The sequence below is a fragment of the Ascidiella aspersa genome, chromosome 1, assembly GCF_963924565.1.
Source record: "Ascidiella aspersa chromosome 1, kaAscAspe10.2, whole genome shotgun sequence".
NCBI lineage: Eukaryota > Metazoa > Chordata > Ascidiacea > Phlebobranchia > Ascidiidae > Ascidiella > Ascidiella aspersa.
In genome coordinates this window covers 4913408-4929010 of record NC_139447.1, presented here as the reverse complement: position 1 = coordinate 4929010, position 15603 = coordinate 4913408, and the positions used below count along the sequence as shown (strand labels likewise).

The 15603-nt window shown below is 35.9% G+C and overlaps 1 protein-coding gene across 1 annotated transcript; it reads right to left on the bottom strand.

The window, feature by feature from the left end:
- Positions 1–1340: 1340 nt before the first annotated feature.
- Positions 1341–15331, bottom strand: LOC146166680 (nucleolar complex protein 2 homolog). The gene is made up of 18 exons (XM_083389260.1): positions 15200–15331; positions 14496–14578; positions 14276–14416; positions 13473–13583; positions 12973–13098; positions 12111–12307; positions 11426–11542; positions 10815–11007; positions 9863–9979; positions 8512–8700; positions 7898–8037; positions 6294–6434; positions 5582–5666; positions 4862–4990; positions 4169–4285; positions 2763–2876; positions 1963–2110; positions 1341–1581 (listed from the first exon to the last, which is right to left on the bottom strand). The coding sequence occupies exons 1-18, from the start codon at positions 15279–15281 to the stop codon at positions 1358–1360; spliced, it is 2454 nt and encodes an 817-aa protein (XP_083245386.1). The 5' UTR covers positions 15282–15331; the 3' UTR covers positions 1341–1357.
- Between the last annotated feature and the right edge of the window lie 272 nt (positions 15332–15603).

Here is a 15603-nt window from a genome sequence, read left to right as displayed (position 1 = left end):
CCCAAACCCAAACCGGCACCCTAACCCCGATAATGTTTGTTGTGGTAGGATTCTAGACGAGCGCCCTAAACTACTAAAATCAAGTTTTACACTGGTTGTGTTCTTGTTAAATTAAACACTCTTAAGTTTAATTTGAGTTTCAACAACTGACAAACGTTTTTGAAATGTTATACGTCTCGTCGATAGAGTATTATCATAAAACATCGATTAAAAAACTACTAAGCACAGCAGTAGGGTGCAGCAATATAAAACATAACCCTGTCTGCTAAATTTGCAGTTTCAAAGTAAAATGTGTTAACTTAAGACCTTTGTGTAAAAATATAACGTAAAAAGTAATAAACTATGGTTAATATCCCGTTTGTACCGCTATTGCTAAATGTACACAGCCTGATATCGTGGCTGTGATAAAACGCTCTCGGTTCGTTGGTAGGCTTCAAAAATTAAATGGGCTAAGCAACATATATTTCATCTGTTCACTCTGTTCACTGTGTTGTACGTGACCCCAAGTCCCCAAGAAGTATTACTATTGCAGGGTCTTACATAAACTCATGCTCCCTACTTTAGCACATTGATGATAGCAGAAAATTTAGCATTCTATGTGTTTAAACCAACTCTTTGTTCACTGTGTTGTACGTGACCCCAAGTCCCCAAGAAGTATTGCAGGGTCTTACATAAACTCATGCTCCCTACTTTAGCACATTGATAATAGCAGAAAATTTAGCATTCTATGTGTTTAAACCAAATAAACATTTCAGTATCATTGCTTAAACAAAGATATGCCTTGTCTAAACGTAGTTTGCGATAATATTACCCGAGAATTAGAATTGTTTTCTGTGTTGACATTTGCATTTTACTTAGTTTTCTATGTCGATGTTGATTGCTTAACATTGAAGTACAAATTAAAGTCTTGATTAACGTTGGGCCTTAGCACTGTGTCTTGATAACTTTTTGATTTGCTATAACATTTTGACAAAATAGATCGAAAAATAAATTCAAACAAACAATTTTAAGGTAACATCATATGGTTCATTGCGGTGATAGTTATTTATCACTCCGAACATGACCTGATACAATAGACGAAGTGTAAAATTCAAATCTTCGTAGGCCTATACGGTACACAACTAGAAGAGACTTAATTAAATCCGGCGTTACCTAGCACTAAAAAATCGGTAAGCTACCTAGCTACACCTTCCAAAAGTTACCAGACCTCCAAGTCTGCCTAGTTTACGCTCGGTAACGCTCACCTTGTAAACTAACACGGCGCAATAGCCGTGTACTCAAATAACTCAATAAACTTTCAAAGCAACACGTAAGTCAGATTAACTCAGTTAGATGGCACCACCAGGTTTATTTGCATTTAATCGTCGCTGTCAGAAAAGTGGAAGTCCTCGACAAGGTCGGCATCGCCGTCGGAGTTCTGCGGCGAATCCTTCTGCTGTTTCTTCCCGGGCTTTTTCTTTTTGGGGACCTCCTTTCGCTTCTTTGGCGAAGGAACTGGTTCTTCCTCTTCTGAAATATCGTCATCTTTATTCGCAGGCGCCGGTTTCGATTCGGGAACAATCTTTCGCTTCTTCGACGGACCTACACAGACAACGGAAAATTGGACTTGTTATTCCGTATGCCAGGGGTGGGCAAACGTTTTAGCAATGCGAGCCGCATTCTGAAATTAAGTAGATTAAAGAGCCGCATAAAATGGATAAAAGTTTGTAGTTTTATCATGGTGTGAGAGTGGGTTCTAAAAAGCACAACAGAATTTTTGAAAACATGATAAATATTATGAATATTGAAGGCTTTGTTCTTTAAAACATTAACACTGCAGTTTAAATATGAGTTACAGTTTAAACAGAAGTTACAAATTTCTATTAACTTCTGGGATAGTACTGTTTGAATAGAAGAGTCACAGAAAACATGTCAAAGAGCCGCCGTTCGTCAAATGTTTGCGTCAATGAGGAGCAAGCGTACCGTGTTCGATTGCCTTTTCAAAGTCGGCTTTGATCTCTTCTTCGTCCGAGCCGTCCTGGAAGAGTTGCGAGAATTCTTCCTTGTCGGCATCCTTGGTCATCTTGAAGAATTTAGCGCGATCTATGCTCGGCAGTTTTTCGTCCACGTTCTTAAGGGGAAAACAGCACAGATGAAATCAAGCGAGCAAACTCGAATTTAAGGACTTTTCACACAAGAGCATAACGCCGTGTTAAAATGCGAATCATTGTGTAAAACGATATAAAAGCTATTCTGAATCACGATATTTTGGTATAAATTTGTTGGCGATAGTAACCAGGTCTCTCAACGTATAAACATATGAATAATTTAAAGTAAAATAGGTTGGGTCTGAACGTTAACAAGTTTATAAAAAGTATAACAAATACTTTTTACTTTAGCAACAGCACTTGCAAAAAAATACGGGATCAATGTTTGTGGACGACCAAAAATCCATGCAACATTTAAATTGATTTTGCATTACACCAAACAAGAATTAATTTAAAATACAAGGAAGGACTTTAAAGTTTGGACACCATACATCCCAGCATTTTAAATATTAAGCATTTAAGGAAAATAACGCTATTTTAGACGGCTTCTGTATACTTTTGTTTTAAAACTGAAAGACCAATGTTTTTGTCTGTCTTGCTTTGAAGGACAAAAACACAACCTTTTGGTGGGTATTAAATAAAGAGAAAGCCCCCATCGTCGGGATAAGACACAAGATACTTTAGTCCAGGACCCTGGATTGTTTTTCAAGAGCAACAAGACTGGGGAGAACTTACCCTGTCCTTGTCGGCGATTTGCTGCGCCAGTTCGCGCTGTCGATCTCTCTTGTATTGAGCGAAGACTTTGTGGAAAGGCACGCCGCTGCCTCGGAGCTCGGTTTCCCAGTTTTGCTGCACGATAGGATAAGGGTTTTCAACTTTTCACATTTGGAATAACTCCGAAAGTTGTTGCAATAATATCTAAAACCCCAAATTGCAAAGCTGCAGGAAAAGGACATCGGCGTTTTTTAGGCGCCGCTATTTTTTTCGATGCATAATATGACCTTAAGACCAAGTTTGGTTTGTTTTCACCATTATGGTGAATTTTGACTCCCGTGTGATAGACGTGTCATGTTGTTTAATTTCTGTTAAAGTTTTAACGCCGCTGCCTCGGAGCTCAGTTTCCCAATTTTGCTGCACGATAAGATAAGGGTTTTCAACTTTTCACACAAAGTTATCGGTATGTAAGGCTTTGGTTAGCTACGGATTTGCAAAGTACAAGTAAGGAATTTTGAATTCTGGTGGTGCACGATTTTTAATCTGCTGGAGATTTGTCTACTTCAGTGCTTACTACGCTACTGAAAAAAAAAAATGTATTAAATATCAAGACTGAATTCTCAAAGCCCAACTAGAGTGCTTTTCAGATTTAGGGAAATAAATTATGCAAAAACACAACATGGCAAGTTAAGTAGTGTCAGAATATGTATTTTTCACTCGGCTAGGCGTAACATTAGACCATGAATTATTAAATTTTAACACAATTTCATTTGAGGAAGAATTTAAAACTTTCACTTCCGCTACGTATGGAAAAGCCGGAAATGCTGGATCACGACAAACGTTAAAGCAAAAATAATTTAAGTTGCTTGCGATGAGATAACTCACGATTTCGACTAATAAGAATAACTTTGACCAACAAGGACAGGGGTGGGCAACCGACAGCCCGCGGTTTCGGCCAGCAAACGCAAATCATGCGACTCGCGAAGAAGCCATTACTCATATTTTTTGGCTATTTCAACTACGTAAACGCAATTTTATTTGTGCAAATTATGTCTCTGCATCGAGTATTACATGTAGGTAAACCCTTTCAATTGCAAAATACCCGAATTTCATCCTGATTAATAGTCGTTACGGTTGTTAGATGAGTGAATGTTTTTTTAGTAAAATCACTTTTTTTTTTTTTTTTTTTTTTTTAGTAAAATCAAAAAATAGTTACAATTTAGCAGCCCGCAGAGACCTTTCTGAATTTCGTTTTAGCCCGCGAATAGAAAAAGGTTCTGAACTATAGGATAATTTCAGCCAAGCCAAAGTTGTCATAGTTAAAACTAATTTTTTAGCGATGTGACGAAAGGTAACTTAAGAACCCCATTTAATTTACACACGCGCAAAAACACGGCGATTGTAAAAAAACAATATATATTTCTCACCACGGCTTCAATGTCTTTGACCTGGAAGGAAACGTCGAGACGCTTCTTTGTGATGAAGTCGGCGTTTGCCTGAACTTTGTCGACAACTTGCTTCATGATTTTGCAGTAATTGGCGGTCTGCGAAGTACAAAGGCATTGATATTAGACCCTGGCCTAAACGATCAATTATTTGTTTACTGCAGTGTTGTAAACAAGTCAGAAAACCTCAGACAAGTTGTAAAATAACTTGAGTATTTTCGAATAAATAACAAGTCTAGTTCCGGTCCAAGTCAGCAGTTGCCCAAGTCAAGTCATAATTCGAGCAAGTGAACTTCAAGTCAAGTCTTTGTCATAAAATTAAACTTTTAAACTATCAAAACTGGTTAACTCGTTCGATTATGAGCAATGGCTCAAGTAAAAAATAACATAAGTGAAAGATATAGCATAAGCGCAACATATGATTTGTTTTATTTGCGAAAATTAAGATAAATAATCAAACTTTGTTAATAAAGAATCCTGGTTGCAAGTTTCACTCAATTCATATCGAGCTGAAAATTTACATTTAATATATTACTGTTACAGTTAAATAAAATGAGATATTTTTGCAAATATTTTTTAAAAGGGCTTATTTTGCAGAACTCTCCAAAAATTTAATTGCTATCTTAACAAATAGAGAAATAACGGTGTGTAAAGAGGAAACTTTAAAATGATTACCTTACAGTCTTTGACAAACTTTTTCACCAGTACAATTGCGGGTACGGCCAGTTCGGGGAAAGCGATCGAGTGTGCATGCGCGTTGAAGAAGGTCATGAGAAGGTCGTAGACGTGATCCATCGTGGTGTCCTGCGTTAAATGTCAAAAGGATTTTCACATCTCGATAAATAGTAAAATTATAGCTGTATGCAACGGTGGAGTAACAAATTGCGGGTGGAAATTAAAGTTTAGCCTATTGGGCCGATTTGATAAACAATTGTTGTTCTTGAGAAGTTGATATCAAACAAATTTGATAAAAACTCTTGGATGTGTTACAAACCTAAAAGTTCAACTTTACCAAAAATATCCTAAATCGAGCTCTCTCTGGCGTGAGCTCTACACCAATATTTAACTTTTTATGTTAATTTTATTCGTGTCATGTTGCGTTTGTTGTTAATTTTGCTTTTATGCTGTTCTATACTTTAGATCAAAATTACACATGCGTGGGTAAGTAACTGAAGAAAAACGATTCATAATTTTGCGATTTGCAAACTTTTGGGCCACTAACTAAGTTGTGCAAAAGGGGTTGGGCACCATGTCACCATCAACACCTACAGTGTTTTTGGAAATTTTCTTCTAGTATAATACTTATGTGATGTCCGATGGGGGCGCAAGGCACAGGAAAATTACCAAACGGGGATTATGTACAAACGCCCTACAATGAAACACATGCAAGCTTACCCAATAAGCCTTTTCCTTTAACTGGGAATTGGACAGCTTTAGAATGGTTTCGAATGGTATTGGACGAACGGTGACCCCACTTTGCCTAAACAAGAGAAGGCTTTTAAATCAGCAATATGGAATATCATTATAAATAGTACTGTAAGCTGTGTTTTTTTTAAAAAGGGGTTAATATTGATATTAAATTGCAAAGCCAGAAAGGTTGAGTAGATCGACATTATCTTAAGACGTTTCGATATGAACTTGTATCATCTTGTTTTTCAGAAAATTGGCAGTTCTTCTTTCATTTACTGAAGATCATACAAGCTCGTATCGAAACGTAATAATCAAGATGATGTCGATCTACTCGACTATATTGGCTTTGCAGTTTATCATCAAGCTACATTACAAATCAGGGCATAGCGTACCAATGAAAATGGGTTATATTAGAAAAAATGAATATATAGAATTAAAAATCCTTCAAAATTCTTTCACTTTTTCCTAAACTATTGAAGACGCGGGATTAGAAAAAAAAATGAATATATAAAATTGAATATCCTTGAAAAAACTCTCACTTCTTTCTAAACTCGTGAAGTCGCAGAATTAGAAAAAAAATGAATATATGGAATTGAATATCCTTGAAAAAACTCTCAGTTCTTTCTAAACTCTTGAAGTCGCAGAATTAGAAAAAAAATGAATATATGGAATTGAAAACACTTCAAAAAGCTCTCACTTTTTCCTAAACTCTTGAAGTCGCAGTGGACAGACGATGGAAGGCACCAGTGGAATGTAAGTGTTGGTGCAGTCGGACAGAGCGATTAGCGATCGAACCAATTGAAATCGAAGTGGGTAGAAGCGAGCAGTGGGCACCAGGCTGAAAACAAAACAAGGTTCGAGTAAAATTTTCTTACTTCGTGGGCCCTTGCTTCTTGGAAATAATGTTGGACCCTTATAATGTTTGAGGCAGTAAAAGTGAAAATTTGGTACAATAAATTACTCTATAACAGGGGTGGGAAAACTGCGGCTCGCGAGCCACATGCAACTTGCCGGCATGTTTTTTGTGGCTCTTCTAGGCGAATCGTAAAATTCCAAAACAACTGTAGCGGCTACCAAAGAGTACCGTTTATGAACGTTTCTCTCTTTTTCTTTTTTAAGGCCATCATTTCGTTTATGACGTAACACTAGACATAGAATCAAAGAGTTAGTTAACAACAAGTCAACGCAATTGTATTGCTAAGGTTTCAGAGATCAGCAAATCAAACAAAACCGATATTGATAAATATTGTATTTTGCTATTACCGTTATTATTATTGTGTTGAATTGATACCATTTTGAACATTTCAGTTCGGTAATCATATTAACCATACTTAATGTACACAAGCTTGTTAAAAGATTAATAAATACTGGTATAACTTTTTATCAATACTGGTATCGGCCAATAAAATAAAACCATTATAACTAATCAGCTCAGAAAATAAAACCACATTAAAATAAGTTAGATGTTCTGTTCAAAAGCTTTCACAGACCGCCATGGGTCAAGAAAGTGGGTGTAGCCTACACTATTACGGGAATCGGTAAGAGGTCCCAAACTGAACTACTTTGAAGTTGTGAAAAGTAGGTCTTGCAAAAATTAAGCTTCGCAATTTAATATACAAGGGGGTATGGGCTAGTGTTTAATGCAGAGGTTTCCCACTTTTTAAAGCTTGCGGCACCCTATATAAAATATGTATAGTTTGTGGCACCCTTAATGGCCATTTCTTTAAGTGGTTAACTGTACTGTCACAATAAACGAAATAGTAACGACTAACAGCACACAGCAACGAGGTCAAATGTAGAAAAACATTCGTAGTGTGTTGCAGTTGTACACAAAAAATTGCTTAAAAAAAACATTTCAAAAAAGCAAATATTGGAATCCAGAAGAATGTAAATTATCTCGTGGCACCCTCGAGCTTTAAAAACGGCTCACCGGTTTGGGAACTCTGGTTTAATATGTCATTTGACACTTGTGGGGAGTATTTTTCACCATGGTATGAAACGTTAACTTTTATATTAGCCACGTAAAAATACCTTTTATAAAGGCCATGCAATTCTTCAATTTATTACTTCAAATTTGTATTTGCAAATTTTTAAGTAATTCTTGGTATTTTTATTATTACCATTACACAATTGCGAGTCTTCCGCGATTTTTAGGCTACTTTTTAGGCCACTTGGAGTCCATCAGACTCTTTTCAGTGTGTACAAAAATTGCATAAAAAACACTAGCGCTAACAATAAAGCCGTGGGTTTTCATTAGATGCGCTGACACTAACCAGGCGGAAACAGCAACGCATCACTTACTCGATAACGCCCAGTGCGATTTGCACGAGCGGGTAGATGAGGGGTTGCAGTGTGTCGTTGGGGTGCAGAACCGACAGCACTCGGCACCAGAGAGCGATAGAGTGGATGAACTGCCAGTTGTAGACTGCTTGTCGCGTCTCCTGCAACAGGACTGTAGGTTAGGAGGGAAACTACAGCGGATGTGTGCTGGTATAAATCAGGGCTGCGGAGTCGGTTAAGAATACCCGGAGTCCGACTCCCGAGCTTCAATTCCAGGCGAAAAAATAAAGCGGGTCGGACTCCAGAGCCCCGAGTCCGACTTTAAAGCCTATATTTTATCCATTTACGTAACTTGGTTAAGGTAGATATACAGCAATCCACCCATCGGAGTGTCATATAATTCATCCACCCACATGTTGGCACAAATTAATTTCAAATCAAAATACGCTTTTCAATAAAAAGCAATCATTCTTGGTAGAGGTTTTTTAAACTTTTTTAACGAGACAAACTTATCTTGCTTTCTCAAAACAATTATTGAAATTCAGTTACCAAAAAAATTTTCAATTTTTAAAAATACTTTGCAATAATAAATCTAATGTGCAAATCAATGAGACAAATTTATCAGGAAATAAAACCTTTTTCTGTGTGGTGATCGCCTTGCGAAGGTGCACGGCCAGCTGTCTGATGTAGAGGAAGGCAAAGCGGTAAGTCTGGTCGGCGTCGACCGCGCAAATCTCGGCAAAGGTTCGCTGCATGAAGTTGATCATGGGCAAGGTGCTGGGCGACGAGAACTTGCAGTTGGCCACGTAACCCAGGTAGGCTTGCTGGAAAACGCAGAGAAGTGTTATTGGCGGAATAAAGTATTACATAAGGGAACACACAAGAATATCTACAAGGCAGCTATACCTTAAGCCGAATAATCTATAATACCTGTTTGGGGCGTAATGGTGAGGTTAGAAATTGGGTTAGGGTTAAAATTATTAGGGTTGTTAGTGAAGTACTTAGGAATTAGGTTTGGGGTTAGGTAAAAAAATGTATATACCTGATTCTGACCATTTAGGTCTTATTCTGATTTATAACGTATTACGATTATTAGGCATTAGTCGTACTTTGGTCTTATCCCGAACTATGTTTTATTCCGACGTTGGTGTTGTTCTTATATAAGCTTTATGGCTGGAGTAAATAGGTGGAAAATCGAAATGAAGGTATACGGTTATACACCATGTACTTGCATCGGTTTTGACTTTAAATAGATTTTATTTTACCAGTAAAACATGGTTTCCTTGAAAAAATAACAGAGTAGTGTAGCAAACCTAATAATTTAGGTCAGCCACTATTTATAATGATATAAGATATGATTTTCGCCGCAATCGTTTTTCTTAATTTTTGACGATTTTAAGAATCTTGAATATTATTTTATTCGAAATTTACAGGATTTTTATCAGAAACCGGTTAGAACCGCCTTAAACTGGCTCAATCCAGATTTTTTGGTAAATGGGAGCAAAAAAAAAACATTTCGCCGGATAACGCAACGGCAGCATATCAGAATCCTATTTAAATAAGACGTACTGACAATGCCTTTGCTGGCGAAATATATATTTATCTTTTGCCATCTATAAATAGTGTCTGGCCTGAATTACTAGCTTGGCTGAACTATTCTGCTGTTACTGATCAGGAATTGAGGTCGACATTTATCTTGCAAGGGTCAAACTGATTTCCAACATTACATATTCAGTGCATCACACCAAATAATAGTGAAAACAGAAATAATATTGGCCCAAGGTAAAATATTGGAAATACAAAAAAGAGTTGGCAAATCGCAATCAGGACTTAATTGTTTTAACATTGTATGGTTCTTTTCTTTTTGTACATTTTCTAAAAATTGAATTAATAATTATAATTAACAACAAAAAAGAAACGTGTTTTTTGAGTGCGGTTTCGCGCAAGATTGTTGATGTATATACTTAAAGAGGCCTGCGAATTTACCTTCATCGTGTTTTCCAGGAACCGATCCTTCTCCAGCTTGAGGAGCCGAGAAATGCAGAGGAAGGAGAGAACCCGAACACTCTCATTGTCGTCACTGCTCCAACACCGCAGCAGAAACTAAAAAAACAACACCATCGTTATGCCACTGTTTTACGTGGTTAACCTACATCTAACTCAAACAGGCCGTGTATCATTTATTTTTTAACTTTAACTTCTTCCCGTGGCAACGTTTAGTAACTAACTCTTTCTAATATTACAAACGTTCATTTACATAAAAAACATTTGTTTATTTTATCAATCAAACATTCATAATAATTGACCAAAACTGTTTCTTTGCAAACGTGAGTTTTAAGCCAGACTTTGAAGATAGATTGGCCTTAATCTGTGTAGTAGAAATGCGCATTACTGCATTTAAGTGTCCGTCAGTGAGCTGACAGTTACTTCTTCACACCAAGCTATATAATTATGTTAATGCTAGCCTCCACTACAGTATAATGTTATAATATTAGAAGTAATTGTTAGTTGTCGTAATTGCCGCGATTTTTTTATATTGTGAATAAACGATGGCAAATGGCTGGATAACAAATTTAGTATTTTTCGGCGGGGTTGCTGCCATTTTTTGTTAGGTCGCGTGCTACATTTGGCACGCGTACCGCCTGTAGGACACCCCTGACCTATACCTAAAAAAAAATACGCATCCACGGCGGGGTTTCCCTTGAAAATACAGCAAAAATCTCAAAAGCCTGTTGATATTATGATATTTACCTGTTGGCTGGCCGGTGGCCATGCTTTAATTTATTGTTTTGCAGGCAATGTGCCTTCATTATATTGGCATGCCGCTATCCCCAAAAAGTTTTGAGAACCCCTGTGTTACGTGCTTTTCTTGTAAACTACACCTAGACCTAAATAATCCATTCCCTTAAAAATACGGCAAAAATCTCAAAAGCCTAACCTTGAGCAGCTGCTTGGAGATGCGCGGGAAGGAAATGAAGTAGGGCAATAGAAGAAGGAGGTGGCGCATGACGACACGGTTCACCGACGGCTCGAGCAGCGACTGGGCGAGCAGCACTACGTGATGCAGGTACGAGCGCAGCATGTCGCGCACCGTCGCCCACTTGTTGCACGAATTGGGCAGCGGCGCTTTCCTGGCGACACGCGAGAAAAAAACAGTTAAATTTGCAAAGTTATCTGGTGGGATTTTGTCTTACTGCTATTGATGCACAATGTTATGCAGTGTTGTAAACAAGTCATTTTGAATAAATCACAAGTCGATTTGAATAACTGACCAAGTCATTTTGAATAAATGACAAGTCAATTCCCAGTTAACTCATAATTAGAACAAGTCGATTTCAAGTCAAGTCCTTGCCACAAAAAACGTTAAACTATTAAAATTGTTAAACTCGTTCAAATATGAGCAATACTCTCTACTAAAAAATAACTAAAACCCAATACTGCAAGCAAATGTATTACATGATAATTTAATTTTACAAAGAAAAATGCCTAATAAAACACTTTATACATGGTTGAAACAAGAAACCGAAGCTTTATTTTATTGGTACGTACTTCTTCTTGGTCTGTTTCATCTTTTCAGGGAAGTAGTTGAGGATTTTGGCGAGGGAAGGCGTCACGTGACCAACGCACAGGGCAATTATGTCGTTGAAAACAGAGGAACCCACAACTCTGCAACATAAACAAAATAAAAAATTATATAAATCAATTTATATATATTAAGGTCTCTTCATTCTTTTTTTAAACGGTCACGGCGCTGAATTAAATCCAATTTGTGAAAATTAAGGAGTTAAATGCAGGTTTAACCAACCTACATTCCATAAATCAAATTGTGTTGCAGATTTTTATGTAGATAAAATATTCTCAAGAACAAACTAAAGGGATACCATTTTATGATGATGGAATCATCCGCTTAAAATGTTTTATTTTTTATTTTTTAAAACATGCTGCTTCACAAAATGAGCCTTTTTAATAACAGCATCATAGCGGAAGCGAATTCGCAAATGTCTGATAAAACAAATAAAAGGAAACCAAATAGAACCAACTGAAATGTACATTGCTCATATGCAATTAAGATGACGTTTTACTACTGTGATGATGAAAACATAAAGTTAAATTTTCTGTAAAATCACTTGGGATGAAAGCATATCAAAAACAACATGAGTAATTCAAATTCAATATATGAATTGGTAGTAAATATTAAATATAACCACATGTTAGTAAACGAGTGTCAACATACTTGTATTTCAGTCTTTGCTCAGTCGACTTCTTTTTACGCTTTGCTTTTTTGTCAGTGGACTCGGGAGTTTCGAGGGCATCGATTCTGGCAAGACAAGCATGGAAAGCTTGCATGACTTGACGGAGGGCAGTGATTGACGACTGCTCACCGGACAAGCGCTCTTTCCAACTTGCAACCATCTTTTCAGTTACCGTAATCTAAATGAAATTAATAAAGTTACTTCACTTGTCAAATTCGAGTAAAAACAGAATTTTAAACACTTTCTCTGTATATATTTTATAAAAAACTAACAATAAAAAATGTTTTTTTTATCTTTTATTAGTGCAATGTTTTATATATGGAAATATTTTTTCCTAGTAGACCAGGATAATTCATATATATAGCACAAAAAAATTAATGGAAAATGTGTTGGAAACACATTTGAAACCACAACTGTTACAAGCACCCCTTACACATTTTATATGATTTATTGACCATCTTCCATCCTAACAAATATATTTTTCACTTTAAAGATGGACTACATTCACTACTATGAGTGCATGTCTAAATAGTTGTACATAACAGTGGATGGTTTATCTACTTCTTATTAATAACTGGTTTAAGAAGTTATAGTGTACCACAAGCAAAGCTTTTTATTTTTAAAGTATACTATTTTGTGTTAAAACTATTTTATTTGTGTATTAAAGTTGGTGTAAAGTTTAGTTAATGTAGAAATAAAACTTGGGATAAATCAAGTCCATGTTTTACATGCTACAGTTTTAAGTAGAGTTTTAAGTTTGTATTTTTCACTAAAACAATTATTTTTGTATAAAAAAAAAATTAGATTTTAATTAAAATAATGATAAAATACTTCATATTATACCAATTCTTTTCGTCTTTTTGAAACTGCCTCAGTACCATCTTCATCATATAAATCTTCGTCGTCTTGCGCAGCAGCATCATTTTCATCCGATGAATCGACACCCAAATCACTATCTTCTGATACTTCCTAAATAAACCAAACACAGACATGTTTAGAAACTCCTGAAAAAACATTTTAGGACTTGCATATAAGTTATCACAATAGTACACCGAAAACCATCGCAGACTCACCATATCTGTCAATCAATAATGCATGCAGGGCAAGCTAGAAAGACAACTAGCCTGCAGTGAGGTTCGAACTCACGACCTCCGGCCTTACCGGGAACATCGCTCTATCAACTGAGTAAACAGGCTCAGAGAGGAGTGAGTCGAGAAACAACCAAACGCCAATGCTTGCTACATTCTGTTAGTACAAGCAACTTTACATTTTCAAGCTATCAAAAGGTTGAACATAGTTAGAATAAAGCAACTTAAGCCAAAATTAGGGCAACTTTCATTAACCTCTAACGTATCTGGCAATTTGTGCACTCCTTCTTCACTCTCATCAGATGAGGCCTCGTCATCAACATCAAACTTTTTATCACCAAACTTTAAAAGGGAAGCGTCTTCTTCCTTTCAAGAAAATAAATAGGTTTTTTTTTATGGAAAAAAAAAATCCTAAGTTTTGTGATCACAAGTGACTGAAAAATAACAACAAAAAGATGATTCAAACTTATACTTGAGGAAAAGTGATTTACAGATTACGTGACTTTTACATCTTTGAAGATTTTTTCAACAGGCAAAAAATTTCAATTTGAACCAGCGGTTCCCACACTTTTCTAAAACCTTTGCCTGGTGGAACTGCAATTAAATTGATATTTCAGGGACCTCTAAAAATTCAAGGGTCAGTTGACCTATGTTTGTCGTAGTGCACTAGTGCAACCACGATTCGCTGATAGCAGGTAGTACAGCATATTAGACGCTTTATGATGTCACAAGAGACATAATAAAATATGCTATATTATAGAATAATAAAGCACAAATAAAGACTAACATTGATGACAGATAAATGTTAAAAACATAAACTAATGTTTAAAAAACATTCGCTTTAAAGCCTTATGTTTTAAGAATTAATTTTTATTGTTGACCCTTTAAAACTGCTGTACGCACCTTAATTGTTTCGCGGACCCCAGTTTGGGAACCGCTGGTTTAAACTGTTAGCAGTTAGATGTTAATTGCTCAAAATATTGGCAATACATAAATAGAAATAAAGACACATTGTATCAACAACAAAACTTGAATACAGAAATATAGGACTACCTTACCTGTAAGAATTGGTAGAACTCTGGGTCACTTTGTTTTAAGTTGTTTAACTCATTTTGATGCTGACTTTGTGATTTTGATTTATCATTCAGCTTTTCTGACTTTTTATGTTGATCTTCAGTTTCTTGGTTTACATTTGGTTTCTGAAATTTTCAGTAAAACAATCAAGATATATTAGTAAGAAAAGCAATAAATGTAGACAATTTTTAAAAACCAACTTACTGCAACATTTATTTGAGAGCCCTTCTTTTTTTTCTTCTTGAGTTTCTTTGTTTTGGTTTTCTTTGTATTGCCATTTGTTTTTTCTAAATAAAGCACAATAATTTAAGTATAAACAGCATCAATATTTGGGCGCTCTTTCACTCATGTACGTGAAAAGTTATGCAAAAAACAAAACAAAATAATACTGCATACCACAACGCATATTGTTTGGGTTAGGGTGCGGGTTAGTGTTTGGGTAAGGGTGGGGCAAGTAATATTATGTTTATTATTAATAATAACTTGACCAACCCTCAACCAAACGCTAACCCGCACCCTAACCCAAACAATATGCGTTTGTGGTATGCGTCACTTTGGTATAGAAAAGAAATGTTTAAATTGTAGTTTTTGAGGTAGGGTGTTAGCGTGTGAGTTTGGGTGGGTCAAGTAGTATTAATATATTCGGCGCTCTTTCACTGTTGTACATGAAAAGTTATGCAAAAAAAATAATAATAATACCGCATACCACAGCACATATTGTTTGGGTTAGGGTGCCGGTTAGCGTTTGTGTGAGGGTGGGTCAAGTAATATTATGTTTATTATTAATAGTAACTTGACCCACCCTCACCCAAACAATATGCGTTGTGGTATGCGGTATTATTATTATTATTTTTTTTGCATAACTTTTCACTACAATAGGGAAAGAGCGCCAATTCGTTTGCTTTTACCTGCATCGTTTTCATCTTGCGAGGAATCTTCGCCCCAATCTTTAGACATAAAGTCTTCCACAGACATATCAACCAAGGCCATTGCAGTCAGGTATAGATAAAACTTTACCTATAATACGTATGTTATATTAATTAGTATCAGTGTAAGATTATATTAACAGAGCAAATTCTTGAGTTAGGTTTTACATTAAGGGACTTTTTGACATAAATCCCATGCGCTAAAGTTAATATTGTATATTTTATTATATAACTAACTGTTTAAGCATTCTTTTTGAACTTAATTAATATTCGGTTAAAATGAAAATTACAATTATATTGTAATTAATATAAAATTAATCAAGTAAACTCATAACAAAGCAGTATTTAATTTTTTTCAATGGAACGGATTATTTTAAAATTTCCCA